The sequence below is a fragment of the Pezoporus occidentalis genome, unplaced genomic scaffold, assembly GCF_034315485.1.
Source record: "Pezoporus occidentalis ecotype Australia unplaced genomic scaffold, CSIRO_AGI_Poc_V1 ctg19, whole genome shotgun sequence".
Taxonomy (NCBI): domain Eukaryota; kingdom Metazoa; phylum Chordata; class Aves; order Psittaciformes; family Psittacidae; genus Pezoporus; species Pezoporus occidentalis.
In genome coordinates this window covers 9349711-9373366 of record NW_026913748.1, presented here as the reverse complement: position 1 = coordinate 9373366, position 23656 = coordinate 9349711, and the positions used below count along the sequence as shown (strand labels likewise).

The 23656-nt window shown below is 40.8% G+C and overlaps 2 protein-coding genes and 1 long non-coding RNA gene across 4 annotated transcripts in view; 1 reads left to right on the top strand and 2 right to left on the bottom strand.

Moving 5' to 3' along the window:
• Positions 1–13820, bottom strand: part of DERA (deoxyribose-phosphate aldolase) — a 52401-nt gene extending 38581 nt beyond the window's left edge. Inside the window, exons 1-4 of one of the 2 annotated variants that reach the window (XM_062616723.1) lie at positions 13669–13813; positions 7507–7554; positions 4050–4147; positions 577–724 (exon numbers count right to left, since the gene is read on the bottom strand). In XM_062616723.1, coding sequence (XP_062472707.1) covers positions 577–724; positions 4050–4147; positions 7507–7554; positions 13669–13699 — 325 coding nt within the window. In that variant the 5' untranslated portion in view covers positions 13700–13813. Of the gene's footprint in view, positions 1–576; positions 725–4049; positions 4148–7506; positions 7555–13668 lie in introns of both variants that reach the window. The other variant, XM_062616724.1, reaches the window with a different exon arrangement.
• A 383-nt stretch (positions 13821–14203) lies between these two features.
• Positions 14204–15316, top strand: LOC134162636 (uncharacterized). The gene is made up of 2 exons (XR_009964385.1): positions 14204–14411; positions 15030–15316. It is a non-coding gene; the product is annotated as an uncharacterized LOC134162636 (long non-coding RNA).
• A 390-nt stretch (positions 15317–15706) lies between these two features.
• Positions 15707–23398, bottom strand: STRAP (serine/threonine kinase receptor associated protein). Its single transcript, XM_062616721.1, has 10 exons — positions 23121–23398; positions 21901–22036; positions 20935–21016; positions 20617–20689; positions 19960–20056; positions 18430–18567; positions 17728–17864; positions 16843–16992; positions 16369–16434; positions 15707–16041 (listed from the first exon to the last, which is right to left on the bottom strand). The coding sequence occupies exons 1-10, from the start codon at positions 23230–23232 to the stop codon at positions 15980–15982; spliced, it is 1053 nt and encodes a 350-aa protein (XP_062472705.1). The 5' UTR covers positions 23233–23398; the 3' UTR covers positions 15707–15979.
• Positions 23399–23656: the final 258 nt, after the last annotated feature.

The following is a 23656-nucleotide window of genomic DNA, read 5'->3' as shown; positions in this document are numbered from 1 at the left end:
ATAAAGTATTCTGAAGGAAAAACAAGATGCTTAGGACTGTGGAATGCATCTTTTTGACAGGCAAAGTGGCAGGCTCAGTAGTTACAGAAACAGCAGCTAAGCATGAAATCCAGAGGACTCCCATGAACACTCTCCCCTTCACCATTTTACTAATGACATCAGCAGATTAACAGTATACTCAGTTTCACCTCAGTGCACTGTTATTAAAAGACATACACTGAGGTTACACACTTGCAGCTTCCACATCAAATTTGCTCATTAGCTATCATAACTTAGAGTTGCCCTAAGTCCATTCTCCACTTTGGTTGCCAAACAGAGAATGGATTTTTTTCTCCTTATAGTCTTATATTAACTCAAAGGAATACATATTTAGCAGTTAGAACTTAAGACAGCTGCTTTGAATAAGATCATATAGAACCTAATTTGCTCTCTCAGGACAATTATTTCTGCAGGGCTCCCTATCATAACTCCTTTCATTACAGGAAGAAGAGTCATTTTTACCACTTTCTGAAAATTGAACAATGAGGAAATGTAGACATTTTCTCTACAAAATACACACAATAAAAAGTACCATACCTTTATCATGCATGTCCAAGGCTTTCAGCAGATCCTCTCTGATGGGATGCTTTGCTTTAAAACACAGTCTGTGAATACTCGAAGGAGTATCATCACCTGAAAGACTGGTAAGGTCTATGCAGGTGACAGCTTTCAGCAGCCAAGCAGCCTACAAAGGGAGTGAAGAAAGGAATATGGTATTTCAGTTTATGCTTCCAAAGCCAAACTCACTTAAAAGATGCAGGAATCAGAAGCCTGGATCTCACTTCAAGAATGAGAAAACATATGGGATATGAGGAAACATAGAGGATATGCAAAGCATGGTTTATGAAGGACAGAGGTGGTAGATATTTGTTCATGTCTTGAGCAGTATCTAATGCTAGAGAGTATTTGGAACCAAAAGTCCATTCTCTGAAAATCAAAGGATCAAACTCCAGATTTTGGTGCAAATACTAACTACCAAATGGAACTCTGTAAGAATCAAACATTTTTACCATGATAAAAAGCATCTTGTTTCAAATTTAATTATGTAAGACAAAGATGAAAACACCACCTATGTAAGGAACTTCACTGTTATAACATGGCCCGTTCTATAAAAAATGTCTGTGTCTTTAAGGCTTGTATGCACAAGGTCTGCAACTGCCAGTAACCAGATGAGTCTACACATCAGCAATTTGCACACTTGCACATCTGCATGCTTCTCCTGCTGTGAGAGTGAAACACGGAATCAGTGGGGGGTAAGAATCCAGACTTCTTAAAACTTAGGGTCTATACTCCAGATGTTTCCACTTTCTTCTGTGTGAATAGGGAACAAAAAACACCAATAAATATTTGGTGGGGAAAAAAAAAGTTAGCACTTTTTAGATGAAAATGCTACAGAATTTTGCTGAATAAAAATTGAGCTCAAGACATTATTTTGGAATATTTGTTGAAGGTCTTCCAGAAAATTCTCATTTACAGCGATGGCTTTGCAAAAAGCTGACATCTCCTAGTGTGCACATGTTCAGCAAGGGGAGAGTTTGCAATAGCAAAGTCCATTGAAGTCCATAAAGCTCCTCTTTGACTGCCCTCTGACACTGATAGGCAGCAAAACTTGTTTCTTCATGGAGGTATTACTCTGAAAACCTTAAGTGGCTGGCCAGCCTACAAACCTTTCACACTTCGCTGACAGGAGTCTCCTTTCTGAACTTTCAGTAAATGTTACACTGAAAGCTGCTTTGGGGTGACTGAACGAAGTAATGAACCGTTACCAGCCTCTGTTAGTCAAAGCCTGACTGTTTGTTTCTAACTGATTTCTACTTTCACTCTCTAATCCTTCAAAGGGCGTTTTCATGTTAAATGGTTTTTAGTTTCTTTTACTTGGATTTTTTTTGTCTTTCCTTCAAAGGAATTTCTGCCTCATCTCTTGTGACATGAATCATAAAGTCATTGAGGCAAATGTAGTCAAGGAGTTCCAAGACCTGGTATGAACTTCGTTCTTTTAAAAAAGGGGTTTTCAGATGTGTATTTGGAAATGGGCTCCAAATTTGAATCTGTGGAGCTGCTTAACCTCAAGTATGTAAAGGTTCAAAACCACCCCTGTAAAATAAACAGCACATAACTATCCTGCAATGACAGTGCTCAAATACAGGAGAGATGCTTCTGGTATTCTTCAAAGCAAAACTTACTTGAGTAGTTCAGTATCAGTGTTACTACACAGGAGATTGCAGAAGCATTAGTAATAATTAAACATTTGTCCTACAGCCATATTGAGGGAGTGACACTAAATGTCCTTCTTCCCCACAATTCTTTGTAATCAAAGCCTGTGGCTCTCTGTGTCTTTGTTCTTTATACAGTAACTTTGGTCAGATCAGCAGACTTATTTTTTTATTACTGTACCTGCAGTACTTGACAATAGACCAGATTGTGGAATATCCTCTGGATTTTCTCACTGACACCATTTCCTAACCCAGAGCTACTAGACTGCTAAACTTGGTATCAAGTGACCTTTTTATAGATAAGAAACTGAAGAAATGTTGAGCTGGAGTCTAACTTGCCTAGTTTATAACCATTTTTTATTTAATCATCACATTCAAAGCCCAAATTTTCAGGTTCACATAACAGGTAGGAAGCTTTTTTTTCTATCATCTTCCAGTAGGATCTTACAGCTACATCAAATTACCCCCAGCCATCATCTACAACATCTGCATTCATTGTGAACGCAGCTTCAGTCATCGCAGAATGGCTGCCTGACATGCTAAGCTCAGGATGCCAACTGTTTTGAGCAGCTTTTTTAAGAATTAAGGTACAGCTAAATGATTCTTGCTTTATTCTAATATGTTGCACTGTTAAGACCGATCCTTTATTGTCCCCTTCCTCCCACTCTCAGGTTTTCAGTTACTGTTGCAAGTAAATGACTTATTTAGCAGGCAGAGGGGAGGAATCACACATATTTGCTTGCAGAACAGCTGTTTGGTGAATGAGGAATCAATTTGTCCTTTGGAACAAAGTTGAGAGCTCACTGGGACCTCCTGGTCTGATGTATGGCTTTTTTTCACACCTTGCCCTTGGCTGAAGGCTGCCAAAGCATTCACGACATCCTGCAGCCAGCTGCTTGCTGTTCCCCTTCCTGTCCTGACACTGGGGCAGCAGAAGCCACCACATGGCCATGACTCACTCTGCTTTGCAGAACACACTAACTTACGCTGCTGACCTGATGGTTTTGAGTACGATTTTCATGTACAAACTGGAGAAACCAAAATGCATACCAGGCCAGTATCTGTCAATTCTGTCAGGAGGGCAGCAATCAGCAGAGGTTGAAGGTAACTGCCAAGACAGCTTGAACGTGTGTGTCAATGAATACAAGTCAGCCTTGAAAAGAAGTTGATTTGCACCACTGGCTTTAGCAATAGTTTATGTGAACCTATTTTATATTAGACAGAAAATAACCAATCATTTACCTTATCTGAGGAGTTGAAATGTCAGTCCCTTTAATGGTAGTAGGCTCTTTCCCCTCCCACCCCTGAGTGCCATAGCTTGTTTGTTAGAATTTTTGAGTTTTAGGTAAGAACTACTTAAGAAAAGAAATCACACATGTTGGGGATGTTTTAGTAAAGAAAAATCATCCAGGTAGGTCAAACTTGACAGGGACCATGATCACATCTTACAGCTTCAAAATTAAAAAATAAGAAGTCAGCATGCAGAGAAGTCTGTCTGGGAAATAGAATAAATGTGGTAGGATAGTAATATACAATTTAATCCACTCATGAATAAAGATGACTTAAATTCATTTGAGGTTTTGCCACTCATGAGTTATAAGGTTTTTAACTTGTTTGGATAAATGCATCACCTTATTCCATCCCACCATCATCAAATACAAATTATTAAAATAAGACATGGACAAGCACATCTTTTAAGTTTACATGTATCTTGAAAAAAATTCAATATTGCAGCCTGGAGAAGGAGAGTGACTGCTTTAAAAATACAGGAACAGAATGCATAAAAAGAGCACTTACTTGCCAATTACCTTTCACAGTGCTCCATGTTTTAATTTGTTCTGCATGCCTCACAACTTCAGGTCGATTCACATACACTTTTGAGATCCAGCCAAGTTCTGGAGTGGAAAAAGAAAAAAAGTCTTATCTATTTCTGTGTCCTTTTAATATATGGTGTGGGACTTCAGTAGAAAGTTGTAGCTTGGTTTGGACCCTCTGAAGAGCATGTTGTGCTTCCATGTACTTTAAAGGGCTTGAGTACTTACCACTCATCCAAGATACCATAATAGCATTAACTTCTGTTAGGGTATGATCTGTGAACTGGATGTTTCAAACAGCATGTTTTGTTTGTCATTACAACTGAATTACAGTTGATGAGAGACACTACGTTGAAGTCCTGGACTATGAGGTTTTTTTAAACATGTAGCATATTAAAAAAAAAAAATCCACAAAACAGCCTTCTGCCACTGCTTGATGATTTACTTTAGGATTCCATAATATGGTAACATTTAGTCAATCCTTTGCTTGTCTGGTGGCACCCAGGATGCAACAGCAATTTTGTGTGCTTCAATCCTTATTTACAGGAACTGTACCCCACATGGTCATGAAAACTTCTGGACAGACCCTTGCATAACAAAGCACTTGGATTTTATTGTCTAGAGATAATTTTACTGAATTTGCTACTAGAGGCTGATTAAGTGGAATAACTGCAAGTTTCCAAAAGCACTGAATTCCTGGGCAACATACCTACCTAGAAGCTGCTGAGATGCATGCCTGCCCAAGAAGTGTTCACCTTGCCAAGCACTCCAGAGGACTCTGAGCAAGGTGTTACATGTGTGAATTCCTTGAAGTGCCCACTGCAGGGAGTCTGGCTCACAATTTCAATGAGTTTCAGTATCCATAAACAACAACCGTATCTAGAGACAAGCTGATGCTCAACATTTACTAAAACAATGAAATTGTCTAAAACCAGAAGGGACACTGCTTAACAAAGGGTAATTGATGGATAAAGGAGAAATCAGGATCCAGGTTCATGAATCTTTAAAGTTCTGCTTAGTATGATAAACCAAAGGTGTAATTTTGAATATTAATAAACAAAAACTGCTCATGTAAGTACACCCAAAAAAGAGATCAGAATATCTTTAAAACCCCTCATATCCCAAAACTAATTCTTCCAAACACTAATCATATCAGCAATCCATGAAAATACTCTGAACAACATCCACAATCATTAACCACCAATCATCAGCAAATCACCACCATCAAGTATCATCATCACTTAACATCAGTATATGGACATGGGGTTAGATACTAAGAGATAATAATTCTGTGTGACAATTTATTAAGAGCATATTGTCCCTATGAGCCTTTACCACTGTATTAAACTTGCATTTCCCTCAAGCATGTTGATTAAAAAGGTTTAAAACATTAAGGAAAAAAAAAATCCGATAGCCAAAAATCACTAATTTTGTGCAGAAATCTTATCCTAATTTTTTGTCTTCCTACTTCATACTTCAATAGTGCAGAACTAATACACTAGCTGAACTATGTGTAAATACAAGCTTGTTTTCCTAATTAGACTTTCAAAAAGCTCTCGAGAAGCCACTTTAGGATAAAGATAACTCAATGGAAATGCAGGACAAAGGCATGAAACATAGCTAAACAAGACATTCTGAGCACTCTAAGCCACCATGCTTCCACTTCCCTATTAGGACATGAAAGTAGTTAAATGAGCAATACCTACAACATCAAAATGTTGGGCAAAATCAGAAAAAGTAAATCTAAAAAAGAATCTCAAATGAATCCTAATGAGTTTAAGGATTTTGTTAGTGTCACTTTAGCTTCAGCCTCACTGTACGGTGACAAAGAAAAAGAGGAGCTTGCAAAGTCTCAATCAGCTGAACAACAAACCCTCACTTCTCTTCCCCACTTTCAAAGCCACAGGCTTACCTATTCTGTCCCAAAAGCAAGAAGCTTATCTGATGTAGAAAGTAGGTGAGAAAAGCTATTGCTACAAAACCAATGGCTACTTTCCTTCTTTTTGAGTATCAAGAAATAAAGATCACTAGCTGAAATATAAACTAGTGAAACCTCTACATTGGCTTAAGCCCTACACACTATGTAACACATTTTACCCTCTGTTTTCCATAACTCAAGGCTAGCGATGAAGGCAGCCAACACATGGCAACTCAGTAAGGTCTAATATCTAATTTTTGTGCCTGAGATTCAAGTTTCCTTGAAAGACCACAGGATTTGGATCCCCAAGGATTTGTTTTTTATTGACTGTGGGGTATCAAACCACTGTGCACAGAAAATAAAGTTTTGAAGAAAACTTTTAAAAAAAAGAATAAAATATCTAACAAAAAATGAGAACTCCATCCTGTCTGCAGAACTCGATGTGAGACATTATGCAGTTTACTAAAGGATATAAAATGGCGTAAATAATAAAATCCAAGGCAAAGAAGGACAAAGGTTCTGTTAATATGAAGGAGCAGATGGGGACTTCTATCTAACACAGACCTTTTATTCAAGCCCACTTCTCCATTAATTAAAGCAGTGGGCAAATGAAAACATATATGTCTCAGCATAATTGTCTCTAAATAGACATTCAAAGTTTGCCATGTGAGGTCTCATAAAATCTTTGAATGTGTTTGTATTCAAAAATATCACTCAATTCCAGCTTTTTTTTTTTTCCCCTGCTTGCATTAAAAATCAGAATAAAACCATTATTTGAAATAGCACTGCCTGCTTTTGGATTCTCCCCCTCCCCCAGTCCCCCAAGCTTTAGGATTTAGTATCTGGCTAAGGAAAACTATATTTAATTAGTCTCATTAACCTTGCAGTGTGAACACGTCTCTTTTTTTTTTTCTTTCTTGTTTTTTTTTTAAATAAGTCATCTGCTAGTCATCTGCACAGTCATGTGGCTTCACGGATAAAAGTAATTAAAGCAGTTACACTATAGCTAATTAGCCAATATTCTGTAATCACTCTTCAAGTTTACTTTTTTTCTCCAAAGACATTTGAAAAAATCATATTCAACAGGAAATTCATCTCCTCTCTTCGCAGAACATGAATCCAAAAATACCAAGCATTTCCTCGGAAAACAATAAATAAACCCACTTCATTAGTATAATTACATAAATATCTAAGATAGCTAACACATTCCTCATAAAACAGACTAAGCTCTTCAGAAGCTTAAAAAAAAATGTGTAGATGGCATCCCTTCAGATGGTGGAACAGAAAGCTCAAGGATGCCTGAGGCAGTAACTTCACAAGCATTTTAAGGCAGCACTGTCCCCAAAAGAAGCTGCCCCTCCCAACTGGTTATTTCCTCCTCCGTGCCAGAAACAGCATGTGTGCTCCTGCTCTTACCATGAACACATGATAAAATGGGTAAGGGAAGCGATGAAAGCTGTTATTTATAGAGAAGCGAGTGAAACTGTGTCCTGAACCTTTAGCGGAGAAATGAGGTGTTCACCTGGACACAGGCTGACCCCAGCTGGCCACCCAGAGCTGAGCAAAGCCACTGAAGAGAGAGAAAAGGTTTCAGGATCAGGCATTGTACAGTTATCTTACCACGTAAGCTGTTTAGAGGCTTAAGGGTTATTCAGTTTCTTCAAGACAGAAGCTATAGCTATTTTTCCATAGTGACTTTTGCTATGGACCTCTTATTTTCCTTATATGAGAGAAGTTCAGTTTCCAAGTCATTAGCTTTCAGATACTCAAAGCAGGACACAAAGGCATGAGCCCTGAACTAGAAATCAGCTCTACTACCTTGTGATATTAGTGAAATCACCATGGATCACATGAAATAGATCACAGCATCCTCCAAAGCACTTTGAAACCCACTGACAAACCTCTCCTCAGAAAGCAAGCTGCAGGACAACAGGAGCTTGATTTCCTGCAGGTCCAGGTCCTCTGCTGCTCCCTCTCTTCTTCACTGGCTCCAGAAACGGCTCCTAACCCCAATAACCCAGTTGTCCTGTTATGGTCCTTGTGATCATGGAGTAAACAGGACCTTGTTAGTTGTGTAAACTGCCCGTAGTCTTCCCCCCAAAAAAGAGGTCAAGAAAACTCATGTAATTGCTGAACTATGCCTGCCTTCCCCTCAACACAAGAACTAATCTGGTCTCTCCATCCAGCAACTTACTTATTTCTGAGCCATCTAGATGTCCTTCAAATTTGATTAAAATATTCAGCAGATTCAAAAGGTGTTAGAATGGATCGGTGAAGAAACAGAGCCACAGTACAGGCTAAAACCATCTATTAATATATTAGAACAGAATTACGCTGTCTTGAAAAGGGATGCAACACTTCATTATCTAAATGCCACTTACCAACAGGCTAGCTCTCACACGTAAATGGCTCAGAAATACCAACTATAATTAAAAGTATCAATTGAAACATAATGAATGTATTTCTGGCCCTTCAACTAGAGGGGCTGAGCAACACAGATAGGTTTTTACTTTTTTAGAATACAAGAACATGAGCCAGCAGTGTGCGCTCACAGCCCAGAAAGCCAATCTTATCTTGGGCTGCGTCCGAAGGAGTAAGGCCAGAAGGTCAAGGGAGGTGATCCTGCCCCTCTACCCTGCTCTGGCAAGACCCCACTTGGAGTCTGTGTGCAGTTCTGGTGTCCTCAGTGCAAGAAAGACATGGACCTCTTGGAGAGTCCAGAGGAGGGCTACAAAAGTGATCAGAGATCTGGAGCACCTTTCTTATCAGGAAAGGCTGAGAGAGTTGTTCAGCCTGAGGAAAAGAAGACTCAGGGGAGTCCTTATTGTAGCCTTTCAGTTCTTAAAAGAGGCCTGTAAGAAAGATGGAGAGAGACTTTTCAGCAGGGCCTGTTGAGGCGGGACAAGGGGTAATGATTTTAAACTGAAAGAGGGGAGATTCAGACTAAATATATTGAAGACATTTTTTATGATGAGGATGGTGAAACCCTGGCACAGGTTGCCCAGAGAGCTGGTGGATCTGGAGACATCCCTGGAGGCATTCAAGGTCAGGCTAGATGTGGTTCTGAGCAACCTGGTCTAGTTGAAGATGTCCCTGCTCATTGCAGGGGGTTGGACAAGATGACCTTTGAAGGTCCCTTCCAACCCAAACTATTCTATGAATATGAATACTTCCCTCTGGCCATCTTGGTGACCCTCTGCTGAACTTGTGGCAGTTTATCAATCTCTTTTTCCTGTTGGGGGGCAACAGAACTGGGAACAGCCTTCCAGATACGGCCTAAAAAGTGCTGAGCAGGGAGGATGATTCCTCTCTTCCCACGAGCTACATCTGCTCGTGTCCCCGTCAGCATGGCCCAGGATGCCATTGGCCATCCCTACTGCTGGGGCACTGCTGCTTGTGCCCACCTCACTGTGCACCAGCCCTGGGTCCTTTCAGCAGAGCTGCTCCCCAGGGAGGCAGACACAGCCCTTGTGGCTAACAGGGCACATCCTCCCCAAGGCAGGGCTCTGCCTTCAGCCCTACTGAATGTCACTGGCTTTCTGTTGATCCTCTTTCTCAGCCAGTCCGGGTCCATCTGAATGATCTGGCTAATTCAGTCACATCTGTAAACTTTACGAGCAAGCAGTCCATCACCTCTTCTAGTCACTGAAAAAAAATGTTAAGTGAGAAGGGTCCCAGGGTAGAGCGCTGCATTACCCTACTAAGTACCAGCCTCAAACTAGAGTATGACCTACTTACCATCACCTTGTCAGCCCCACCATCCAATCATGTTTTTAACCATTTCAGTATTCATCCATTCAAAAGTTCCAACATGGATATGAGCTATTGCAAAAGAGAGTGTCAAAAACCTTGCTAAAATTGAAGTAAACCAACATCCCCTGCTCTCCCTTTGTCAAAATACGCACTCGTTTTACTATGGAAAGCAATTAGGTTGGTCAGGCAGGATTTACCCTTTTACTATGCAATAAACAGTAGACCTGTGTGACTGGTAATCCTGCTGTTGTTCTACCACACAACCCTGTATTGTGGTTCAGGCCATTCCCCTTTCTGATTTAGATTCCACCACCTCTACTGAATGGTAGACTTGTATCTAGGCACACACTCAGGCTCCATGCACATCAGCTGTGTTAGCTGCTTGGTTTTAAACATCCTACTTGCCATCTTCTGTCTCTACCCAAGGTTACTCAGTATCTTTCCTTCTCCATGACTTCTGAAGTTGTTGCATCAAAATTCTGTCTGCAGGGAACAGAAAACCCACATGGAAGACATCTGCATCCCTGCAGTTAAACCAAAGGAATATGCTACTAGATTACACTACAAAACAGATACTGATTGATGCGTTTTGCTATTCTGTTGTGAAGTGGCACTAAAATGCTGCATCTGATGCTTTTGTGAAATGTGACAAAACATGAAGCACCTGTATCACCTGTCTGTGATAGTCCCATCATCCTTGGGAGCAGAGAAGGAGAGGCAGACTCCTTTCAGCCCCTGCAGCATTATGGTGAACCTGAACACTCAAGAATGACCTCTCAAGCAGACCCTGTGAAATGACAAACTTGTAAAATTCCTTATCCACCTCATTTACATGACTTTTTGCTGGCAAATGTATCACTGCATTAGACTGGTGACCCTCTGACTAGTTCATGCAAATCAGTGTCTTTTTATCTGTGCTATAATGTACTGGTTCTTTACTCCAAGTAAACACCTTCTGCTACTAAGGGATAGTGATAAGAAGAAAGACAGAAAGAAAGGATGAATTAAGGACTTTTACAAAAAAGGTATTTATTAAAAATCACATGGGAGAGCATTACATGTAATTATTTGAGAAGAGTTTGGCATGTCACTGATAAACAAAAAGATGTTCTCTAATAGCAGCATCAGAAATTTACTGCTTAAATGATGACATTAGGTAGCAAGCACAGAAATAGCAAGCACAGAGAAAAAGACTCAAGTAATACATTTTTAAGTAAAACATTTTACCACTAGGTGTCCCTGTTAGAAGAATATAATCCTACAGAATGCTCTGTGAGATACAGGGCAAATCACCTGAATTACTGTTAAAGCCGCTTGCACAAGCTGGCAAAACCTTGAAAAGCCAAAGTGCCTAAGTCACAGAAGCAGTGTGTATTGCTAGCAGCCATGACAGATAAAGGCAAGGGTTTAACATGCTCAGTTTGAGCATTGCTACCAGCTAAGATACAGCACCAAGTAAGATGCAGCAACTTACTTAAACACAGCACTTCACATACTTCAGATGTATATTTAGTGGGAGAGCAAAGGGCAGGGAGATTCAGTTCTCCCTTTAAAGCAGCCAGCATAAGGCAGCTGTTAGAAACAGATACAGTGGGTATGCTACTGCTTAATACAAATGTAGTGATGGCCACACTGTTCCCCTACCATGCCTGTCCTGCACACCTAACCCCGATCATAGAATCATAAAATCAACTAGGTTGGAATAGACCTTTAGGATCATCAAGTCCAACCATCACCACAGGATTGCCAAGTCCACCACTAAACCATGTCACTAAGGCCTCATCTACATAGTTTTTGAACACCTCCAGAGATGGCGATTCCACCACTACCCTGGGCAGCCTGTTCCAATACCTGATCACCCTCTTGGGTGAAGAAATTCTCCCTTGTATCCAATTTAAACCTCCCCTGGCACAGCTTGAGGCTGTTATCTCTTATCCTGTCACTTGTTACTTAGGAGAAGAAACCAGCCACCTCCTCATTCCATCCTCCTTTCAGGTAATTTTAAAGGTCCTCCCCGAGCCTTCTCTTCTCAAGACTATAAACACCTGCAGTTCCCTATTTTGACTGCAAATTATTTCAACGAAGATCATTGGGAATGCATGGCAACAAGCACCTGTGGATAAAGTGAGGACTGTGGCCTTTCCAGGTAAATCTGCAGCTGGAAGAGGCCACATAGTGCAGCCCTGAAGACATCCAACCTTCTGTGCTCTCCATTTTGAGCAGGGGAGGGCTACTTAGAAGAGTTACAGAAAGTACTTGGAACATACTCAAAGACTACTTCAGTGGTGTCAAAAACAAGTATGATGTGCTAGTCAGGTGCAGATTGAATACTTCTCCCTTGACTAAGGATGTACAGGAACACCCGGCCAAATATTAGTGAGGTCAACTGTCTCTTTCAATAATTTCCCACTTGGCAGCACAGCCTTCCTGACATGTCCCATCTGTCAGAGGATGACTATTGATAAGAACTGAACTGACTTCATACTCAAGTTTCTGTTCTTCCCACATACCAACAATCAATTGTAACATTAAATTTACAGTAAGAAAAAGCAAAACATGCACCTAGTTTAAAGTAACTGGAGTGCTTTTGCAAACTTTCATGCCAGTTTTTCCTAACAGATGTTGACGTTTTGCCACTGCATTATTAATGTTTGCTTCAGCAAAAAGATGCTGTTCAGATGGCTACGGTTGAAACTCGTATGTCCCTGCAAGCAACCCAAGAATAAGCACATCAGAGAGCAATTTGACAGCTCACTTTCAGGAGTTAAAGCATATCAAGGATTCTGGTGAATGAAAATGCAGTCAACTCAGTTGTCCACAGGCTAATCATTTAACTGCTCTGTAAAAACACGCAAGCTCGTGCTAGAGACGAGCACAGCCACATGACAGTGCAGCATGGACTCCTGAACTCTGCTCTTGCTAACCGATTGAGATCAACCTGTTCCACACCAGCTGTCCTTCGCTGCCCATCTTCCATGATGCCACCCCTGTACCTGCTTCACTTAATTAGCCATCTGCTCATATTAACCAAATTATTGTATCTCAAATGCAGACTGCAGGAAGGCTAATCATCTTAATTCATCCCACCACTGCAGTTAGAGTTTGCTGGGGGAAGTCAGAAAGCTGCAGCCCTTTCTCTGTCCCTATCCCAAGCAATCAGCAGAAGAGGCGCTCCAACTAGAAATGGCAGAGAAATCCTTTCATGGTTGCTCTCTGCCCTTCCTTCTGGCACAGACACTTATGTGGGCTTGGAAACCACCTGCAAAATCCTTACTGGTATTCAGAGAGCAAGCAACAGGGAGAACAATAAGGAGAGTTAAAGTTCCCAGTTTGCAAATCAGAATCCAACTAATAAAAAGTGGTTTGAGCCTCTTGGGGAGAAAGAAGGGAAGAGGTTTATTCAGTGAGAACCACAAAAGTGATCAAGAGGGGACGAGGCCCAGCTTTATAACAGGACTAGGACTGCTGAGTCCCACAGCCCCGTGCCCTGCTCGGAGCCTCTCAAGCCGAAGACCTATGAGATGGTGAAACCTCAATCGCTGTTCAACCTGGAGGACCAAAGGGAAAACAAGTCTCCAACAAGCCTGTATGTCACTGGTGTATGATATGCTAAGGGAATCTCCTGTCTGTTTCTATTTCGGCTTCCCATAAGAGCAAGGGTCTGGAGCAGCCTGCTTATACGCACTGAGTGGGTCGGCTGCGGCAGAGGCGCCGACCCTACAGCCGGGAGCCGTCCGGGGCCTCACCGGCTCTTCTCTGCCTGGTCCCAGTGCGTGCGGCCGGCCCTGCCCGAGCAGCGCTCCCGATCCGCCGCCGCCGCCGCCGCCTCGGGAACCCCTCACTCCACGGCTCCGCAGCCAGCAGCTCTTACGCAGGAGCCGAGGCCAGGCCCGGCTCCACAGCGCCCTCCCCGCGTGCCGCCGCCCCTTACCCAGCTTCGTGCCTGGGTTTCTCCCCGCCATGGCCCGCGCTCCCGGCGGCTCTCTACGGCCCAGCGGGGCGGGCGGACATCGGCTTCACCGGTCCCGCCCCGCACAGGCAGGAAGCGGCGGGGGCGGGCGGGCACGGCGCTCCCACGCCGCCACCGCGTTAGTGCCGAGGCGGTGTTGCAGAGAGACTGGTTACGAGGCAGCCAAGACCTACCGCCACCCTTCAGCCTCCGGGGGGAGACTGCTGCCCGGCGGGAGGAGCTGCTGTAGGATGTTCTGCTCCTTTAAGGATAAGTAACACCCGAGCTGCCTTCTTGATGGTACGGAGTCCAGGCAAATTAACATTCCTTCGAGTCGAATCTTCAAATAAAAACTAGGGTTACACGTGCACACCACAGGCTCTGTAACTTACCAACCTTGTAAAACTTCCTCGTAACACCTGAAAAATCTAAGTCCGGTAACAAGCCACTGACAACATCACAGCCTCCTTTAGCTAGTTGTGATGACACAAACTCACATGAAAAAAAGTATTACGCACTGTTAATATTTTCATTTAGGTAACAGATGATTTCAGCTGTCTTTTCACATGGCTAGCAAAGAAATCACAAACTCAAGACAGCATCGTTTTAAAGCAGTGAATGGCCACAGCTCTGAAATCCGAGGATGCTATTCCAGTCTCTGTGGAATGCTGTGCAGCCTACTGAAATAAAGCAGAAAGACTAGAGCCTGCACTAAGTAGCATGAGGTGTGCGAATTTCTTGTTTAAACAGCTTCTAGGCTGAAATAGGTTAGAAATAAGGCTGACAAAATTAGCTGTAAATCAGAGGGTTGTAAGTTGTTTTGAGAGTAGAATTCAGAGATAACTGCAAATTAAGTTTGGCATAGTGTCTGCGAATAACATATCCTCAACACTACTACTGCACTAAGAACCAAAGATTCATAGGATCATTCCTTGTATTCCTTCTCACATCCTTCATTCCAGCAGCTGGAGCTAGAGGGGAACCTCTGCCAACCACTCAAGTCCAAGCACCTGCTGAAATGGGCTCAGATACAACAGGTTTCCTTGGGTCACATCCAATTGGGTTTTGGGTATGTTCAAGATCAGACACTTCATCACTCTCCTAAGTAATATGTTCCAGTGTTTGACTGCCCCTCACATGGGAAAAGCATTTTCTTATGTTCAGACATAACTGCCCACCTTTCAATTTATGCCTCAATTTTCAAATATTAAGCTTCAATTTTCTACAATAACAACATTGTTGTACTCTCAGGAAAAAATAGAAGAGCAAGGACACATAAGAGTATTAAAAATAAAAAGGCGTATGAATAAATATACCTCTGTATTACTTTTCTTTCTTTACAGAATGCATCATATAAACCTTACAGCATAACATTAAAGGAAATGACAAGTGGAAGAATGGCAATACTTTCTTTAATGAAGAAAATATGATTTTTAGCCTTGAAAGAGTAACTTTTTTATCCAGTCTGAAGGACTAAACCCAAGTGCTATACAGACTCAAAGCCAACCTCTGAAATTTTCAGGTACAACCAAGTACTTCAGGCAGCATGTTTAATTTAGGAGTGTTCACTGGTTTTGATTTGACTCACATTTACATTCAAACTTCGAAGAATAAAAAGACACAACGATTACAGATTAAAGAACTTGCCACGGTCTGTACCGACACTAAAACATTCTTATCGCTTTCTTCCCTCTGTATCATAGAAATCCAGAATGCTAGAAAGGATTCCGTTACTTTTCCATTCCATGAACCCCACACTCAACATTAAGATATGAGGTTTGAGAGGCATTTTATTAAGACAATTGAAAACAAATGTTCAGAAGCAGCATACAATGAAACAAAACCCAAACCAAATAGGTGAAGTACATAATCCATTTTCAAATAAAGCCAAATTTTCCAACTTTCAAGAAAATGAAACAGAACAAAAAAAAAGTGGGTAAAACCATTGTTTCTCCTCTCCACAATGAAAAAAAAAAAAAACAACAAAAAACAAAAAGCACCACACTACAATGAGTCTAACTGAAGTTGGAGAGACAGGATCTTGGCTTGCACACTTCTTTGAAAAGACAGTAGGCAGTTACGCTAAGGAAATAGCAGAACTCTACTACTTGTCTTTTCCTGTTGTTTGGATACTCAGTTCTTACAGACAACACCTAGCCAGTTCCACCGCATTCTCATCAATTACTGCCCAGCTTTGCCTCATGTAGAGAGCACACTCTGGAAGGCTGCCGTTTATCACCAGTAACTGGATTTAGTCTCGTATGTCCGTATGTCGCGTTAACAGTTGCAATAATCAGGCCTTAACTTCAGGAGTTGAGCTGTACACTGTATCTGAATTTTCAGAGGCAAGATCTTCTGCAATTAAATAAAAAGGGTGTTATCTTAATTTCATCTTAGATATTTAAACCAAATAAATGTTACAGGGATTGATTAAAGACCAGTTCAGTTTATTTTCCCATTTAACCTGATGCAGTTACTCTACCCCATCTGTTCGTCTGCTCAGCTCTATTCAGTAGTCTGACACTCACCACATGGTCATTTTCAGGAAAATGCATTCAAAGATCTTTTGAGAAGAGTGAAAAATGCCAGAAGGTACCTGGGAAAAGCTACCTCTTCCATACTAACAAATGTCACTATCTTTTAACATTTAGCTGAGTTGAAGTTGGCAGTTCAGTGCATTACCTATTTCTTCCTCTGCAGTTCCTGGAAGGGTAGCCCTTGCTTTTGCTGCTTCTGCATTCTCCTCTTCTGTAGGCAGAAGGAAGAAAAAGCAGTCAATATCTTCAGTTCCTCCCCCAAAATTTAATGAAAAAATTCCACTTAATTTAGTGAAATTTTAGATTCTTATCTCTAAAACTTCTAAAAAACAGTATTTAATATTTCTTTTAAACATACATCAGACTGTTTGCCTGAATAGCCACAAAGTATCTTTATTCAGTAAGCTTACACATTTGAAGTTAATTGCTTAAATGACATCTACCAAAGTAAATCCTTAAATCCAACAGATTTGAGTGGATACATATAATCATATATAGAAACACTAAGAAGACAGTACAGTTACTGTATGAAATTCAATGATGTTTATCACTTATAATAGATGTTACTTAAAAAACACACAGAGCATCCAAGTTTCACTAGGAACAAGCAGACACTTACCAGGAACCACACACTTCCAAAGGCCATAGGTTTTCCCTACTGTTGTTTGCCACAGTCTTAGCGTACCATCCTCAGAGCCACTTGCATATAACTCTCCATCAGGACTAAATCTCACACAGTGAATTGGACCAAAGTGGCCTTTGTAAGATTCTGTAAGAGAACACATCAAGACCATTCATTTCACGTTTCAACCAACAACTGAAATTAGTAAGTAAAAATAATCAGAAGAGGGGGAGAAATACTGGGGGACAAATACTGGGGGACAAGGACACTTTTTCAGTATTTAACTTCTGATGCAAACTAAAGCTTCTCTTAATTGGTATGTAAGTGTTCTCTACTTTAGGTAACATACTAATGTGTTCTTGCAGGTGCTTACTTATTCAAGTCAAAACTAACACAAGCCAGTACCATGGAGTACACCTGCTCTGTTCCTTCAACCCTTCATTCACTTTACACACAAAGAGTTTTAAATGAGGGTGGGATCAACAAGCAAACTTTGAAATATATACATTTTTTTAAAATCTATTTGTCCAACATTACCAAGAACATAAACATATCACATTTTTCACAACAGTTGCAAATTATTAGACATATCTAATGAATATCACAACACTTAAGGCTTGCTACTGCAGCAATACAGAATAACTTTTTCTAAGTCTGTGTAAAAAGCTTTTTAATGGAGGCTTGAATTAGCTCTAGAAGAACAACATTAAGTATACCGAGATAAAGTATATTATTAGTTAATCATTTTTTCCTTCCATCCTCTTGCACAGCACATTATACTGAAATCTTGAGTACAAGTTTCATTCATTAGTCATTAGTCATTATTTCATTATTCTAATACCCATTTCAGAAGTATTTTTTTTATACAGAAGATAAACGTACCTAATTCTTCTCCTGAATTATAGTCATACTTATAGAGTTTAAAATCTTCACCACCTGCAACCAAACATTCTTTCGCAGGGTGAAGTGATGCAGAGTTGATTGTAGCAGGTGCTTCAAATGATTTAATCTGCTCTAGACTGTGGGAGAAAAGCTTGTTACCAAAGGTAATTTAAAGAAAACCCTAATATTGAGAGCAAAGAAACTGTGATTCTACTAACCACAACTGCTTTTAACAAAAACAGAATACACCACACACACACACAGTTTCTGAAATGAGTTTTAATACTTGCAAATCATGCTCATCAAGTTAGGAACAAGTTCAGAATAAGCAAAACAAAAGCTCACACATTCAGAACTACTTTCTGGAACATGTTTAAGTGTATAACTCACTTTGTTAACATGTCATAGAGATGTATGGATAATTAAGTTCTCTGAAAAGCACTGAACTGAACCCTGTATGAAACTTATTTAACTACAATTACAGTTAGTGTGAAATGAAAATAGCACCAAACCTTTACAGTCTAGCACCTTGCAGATAGTTAGGGTTCACAGAGGGTAGTTGTTTCACCCTCTGCCTCTGACATCAAAGATGTCAGAACTGGTATTAGTGGACACCTTGGTGATCCTGGCCTTGTAGAATCATTTTTCACTCACAACCAAGCCCATTACTCAACCTGTGAAAATTCTGTGGTTTGGACTCACGTTTCTGCACTATGAAAAGCAATAGTTTTCCCATAGGTTATCACAAGTATCTGTCCTTCTGGAACATACTCCATGCTGCTCACTGACATTGCAACATTTAGTGCCTTCACTTCTGTCATGGTACTCCGGTCCCAAAGGCTTAGGGGGAAACAAAAAAGAAAAAAAAAAACTTTCAGATTACTTCAGCAATGGCAAGATCTGGATCAAAAATGCCACCTAACGATTTGATTCCACAAGTAATTCAGATTTTCAGTGGCACTCTTATCTTTGTTCTCACCTAAGCAAAGTTTTCAGATGTGCTTGCTTTAAAATACTTTTACTTCTGAAGCTTACTGCAACAATATTAAATGGTACACATAGCACTTAACTACTCTTCTTTTAGAAATTAAAAATCTTGCCATAAGTCTCTTGAGCAGTACAAGCTTTCTAGAAGCAAGGCTTGAAGATTCTATTCTGCCCTTTTATCCCAAGGCAAAGGGGCACTAATGCCAATTTATACAAAAAAACAGAAATTAATTCAACATACTAAAATTTTCTATCTAGGGGTGGAAGAGCTATCTAAATAGAAAAGAAATGAAATTGCTCTGCTACAACAAGTTAAGAATCTTCATTCATTAGCTGATTGCCACATTTCTATTTCTACAATCAGAGAAAAGCAAACAAGATGAGTCTCTTGTCTGTTTTGAACTCCAAGAAACTGGAAAGAACTAGAGCTGAAAAGGAGACCACAGAGAAACTGCACCAGTCACTTCACACTCCCATCCTTCCTTCCACAGAGCAGAAAAGACCATTCTATTTCCCTGTCATTTGTGCCATAAATATAATGGGTGTGTCAGCTAAGCATGAAATGACATTGGTCATATCAGCCAGAAAGCTGAGGCACATCTTTCATCTTTTCTGCAGAGCACAGTTTGAGAAGGGGTCTTTGTCAATTCATCTCCCCAGCAGCCAGTCTTGTCTAGGCTTCAGGGCATCTACCAAGTGGGCATAAAGTAAACTTATAAACCACTTCACCATGACTGGATGAGCTATCCTATAAAAACACTAAAGCCTACTCAACTTATCAACACAGCAGAGAAACAGGGCTATGTCTAACCAGCAGTGCACTGTTTCCAGACACTCTTCCCAGTCATTTATCCCAGTGCCTGGCTAGTCCATGCCTTGTGCACCTTTCAAGGACGGACTGCAAGAAACAAGGGAGCAATACCTCAGCACAATGTGTATGCACAAGACCTCGTGTACAAATTCATCTTCTCTGTGATTATGAAAGGCAAATTTATTATACTATGCATTTCTCAAAGACCACCTCTTCTTATCAGGGAAGACATGTTTATGGGGTAAATTAGAATTATTACAAGTTGTGTCTCTACAGCAGAAAAAAAAAAGCTGTATTTGGCATGAAGCTATAATAATCTAGGATCAACTAACTTGTGTTACATACCTTTACCAAAAAACATAACTATCTTCTCACACAGAAGACAGTAAATAGAAGTGAGCTTCTTAGAAAACTTAAAAGTTACTTTTTCTTACCGGACAGTTTTATCATCAGCTGAAAGAATCTGTTTGTCATCACTGCTCCATAAAGCCTTTTTGATGCCAGAAGTATGTCCACTGACAACATCAGGTTCTTAAAATAAAGTCAATTATTTTAATACATGCAAGAAAATTACATAATTTCATGCAGCAGTTTGGAAGCTTTCTTAAGCTATATGGATTTCCATTTAGTAGGAACTGTAAAATTACTTCAAGTACTTATGACTTTATCTGTAGATCTTATTCCAGGAACAGGGTAAGTATAAACTGGATATCTGATCACCTAAATTTAAAATGCTTCATTAGTTTAACTAGTCAGAGTTCTCTACTTTCATATCAATCATCAGTAGATCAGTATGAAAATGAATTTAAACACAAATATGTGGAGCATTTTTTAAGATAAATTTTAATTAGACCTATTGTTAATGAGCGTGTTGAGCTGAAACATGGTAACCTTGAAATCCATTATAAACTCTAATCCACTTGTAAAAATGTAAACTTAAAACATACAGATCATCTTAAGGATATAGATATTACATTTGTAAAACAATCCTCAATTTTGTCTCTTGTGATTCATAACAAAGTAGCTTGTGATTTCAGAGCTTTTATTTAACTCAAAAAAAACCCAAAGAATCATTTCTAAAAAGCACTCACCAGCTTCTGGCTTGCTCAAGTCATAGATACGCAACAGTTTATCTTGTCCACCTGTTAACAGATAATTGCTATCCTGAAACAGAAGTTATAAAGGGTCAACTTTATTTTGAATCATAATACCAGCCTTCCTCCATGAATCTTATAGTAACAACCTCTAACAGAATTATTACGTTTAATCCACTATGTCAAAAGCTAGGAGTATTACACTAGATTGTTTGCTCATTAAGATAAACACATAAAAAGTAGAAGAGCAACTAATACCAAAACACAGTGCAGAGCTTACTTCCCTGGTGGATATGGTATACAAGTTTATCTTACCTGTGTAAAATCCACACTTTTGACAATGTGCTTGTGAGCCAATGTTATTAGTTCATCACCTGACACAGCATCCCACACTTTGCTGAACAGCAAGAGAAAACATTTATGTTTAGTAGCACTATGACAAATCAACCTGAACAGTCAGATTAGAAGGTAAGCAGTCTTCCCTGACATCATAACATTTTATCATAAATCCTACATTCTTATAAGATATAGCCCAGTTAGTCAGTGAAAATATGTGTTTTTACTACGTCTTTTTTGTACTATCCCACAATTTTCCTTCATCCTCTTCTTCAGGATAATGCAGACTAATTAGCATTTTAGTTTTAAGACAAAGTCAGTTCTTCTCTCCAACTTCATTAACAGAGATTACCCTCTACTAACAGAATTCAACTTGCCAAATATTAATACATACTGCAAACAAACAAGAAAAAAAAAAAATCAGAGCAATAATCCACTACAATTTTCACAAGTTTTTCTGTAATTATCACAGAACCATAGAACGGTTTGGGTTAGAAGGGACCTTAAAGATCATCCAGTTCCAAACCCCCCTTGCCATGGGCAGGGGCACCTTCCACTAGACCAGGTTACTCCAAGCCTCGTCCAACCTGGCAATAATAAAAAGAAGCCAACTGGTAGAAGCAAAATAAAAATCGTTCTTTCAACTATGCTCCAAATACAGTGCCAGAGATTAAAGCCATACAGAAATGTTATTATAGCAAACTAGCATTGTAATTAATTATTTATCAAAAAGCAATCATAGTTATTAATCACAATGGAATTAACTGTAGCTGGTTTCAGGAACCTAAAAGTCTAGGTTTTAATTTGGCTAGCCATAAATAAGCTAACAATTACTAAAGAAAAACAAATAGATCAGTAATTTACTATAGCTATATGTCACCAAAGAGCACTAAAATAAGATACAGACTAAAATAAAACACAGATTTCAAGCAGTTTATCACTTACGCTGTAAAATCTGCTGCTGCTGTAGCTGCTTTAGTGGCATCTGTGTTCAAAGTGGCCCCCCAAACAGCACCTTTATGACCGAGAAAGGTGCCAATCCAGTCTCCTGTATCGCCCTGACGCAGCATGGGTTTACCATCTTCAGAAAAACAAACCCAATATTCAGGTGATGTGATAAAATAAGGAAGCTGTTAAACAAAGAGACTCCCTTGCACAAGCATAAAGAACGTGAAAACGCCACATACTTTATGAAGATATTCTTTTTAAGAGTTTATCTGAAGAGCTGAGATATGCATGACTCTAAAACTGTATACACATTAAAATACTAGTCCAAATGAAATAAACAAATTTCTTTAGGTTTGTGTTAAGGCAGAAGGGAGACAGAAAGGAAGCCTTTGTTCTGGTTTTATACTTCTTAGTTTTCTTCAGGTGGGGCAGGTTTATTTTCTTACTTTGGAACAGTATTATCAGACTAACAGTATGCAGAAGTAGGCCTTCTGTTTGCCAGCAGATACACTTAAAGCACATACAGAGATTATGTAAAACAGAAAACCTTTCCTGTGATCACTTTTTTCTAGGAGGCTATCAAAAAGTTGTTCACACTAGATAATGCACAGCTGAACAAGACGCCCTCCAGAGCAGAAACGTCTTAATTATGAATACGTACATAAGATTAATGTATATTTGTATGAAGGGGAAATGCTTTTCACAGAAGGAGAAACATTCTCGGGAAAGGAGGTGGACATCTTCATTCTACGCGCAGCAAGGCAGCTGTCCTGATTAAACGGAAGCTCACTTTAAAACCTACAGCCCATGTGGGCAGTTTTACAAACCAACCTTTTCGAGGCTTCTCGCCCCCCCGCCAGCTTGGATCCAAACTAGGCGCATGCGGACTTCGGCACACCGGAGGCTAACCCGTTAATTAATTAAGCACCACGAAAACCAGCTTCGCGTTCCCCTTTTACTTCGGCACCACCATAAGCTAGTAGGACCCCACAAACGCTGCTGTTTCAGTGGACGAGCAGAGCAGCCGGGAACAATATCCTCAGCGAACGCCAGCCCCTGGGTCCCCTCCTGCCCGCCCCTACGACACCCCCCCAGGGAGGCGGTGCGCGACCTACGAGCAGCGTGGCGAAGGCTCAGCCCTACCCCCCGCTCTCCACACCCCTACCCCGGAGACGAGGGCAGCCCCAAAAACAAAGGGGGCACCCGTCCTCGCTTACCTTTGCAAGCGCTAATGAGGAAATAACCGTAGGGGGTGATGCCGCTGAAGGCCAGGTCCACCACAGGGCGCGTGTGCCCGGAGCACGTCAACGGGGTCTGCCTCATGGCCATGGCGGAGGTGGCGGGGGACGAGGGAAGGAGAAGCGGTGGCACGCGTACGGGGCCTGTGGAGGGATACGAGTCCCCTCCGGCAGCGCAGGAAGCAGCAATAGCGGCGGCGGGAGAGGAAATGACGGGACGGAAACGATCCGGAGCGGAAACTGCTGCGGGCTATAGGAGCGCAGCCGGAAGCGAGTTAGGCGCAGGCGCACGGAGGAGCTCGTGTAGGGAGCCCGGGGCGGGTGTTGTTTCTGAGGGGTGGGCTTCAATCCCGCACAGCCACAGCTGGGCTCTGTGCCCGCGGAGTCCAGTTCTCAGGACAGGCCTCATTGCTCTTCATGCTGTGCTGACTCTAAGCTCCTCGGCAGCAGCTTCCAGTGCGTCTCAGCCTTGCCCTTGGTTTTCAGTAGTTGGGGGTTTCATGTGAAGCGGTGCC

Coding starts and splice junctions, on each gene's coding strand:
- STRAP (XM_062616721.1), bottom strand. CDS start 23,232: ATGGCCATGAGGCAGACCCCGTTGACGTGCTCCGGGCACACGCGCCCT. Junction 21,017..21,900: donor GCAGCAGCAGATTTTACAGC/GTAAGTGATAAA, acceptor CTTGCTGTTCAG/CAAAGTGTGGGATGCTGTGT. Junction 16,993..17,727: donor TAATTCAGGAGAAGAATTAG/GTACGTTTATCT, acceptor GTTCTCTTACAG/AATCTTACAAAGGCCACTTT.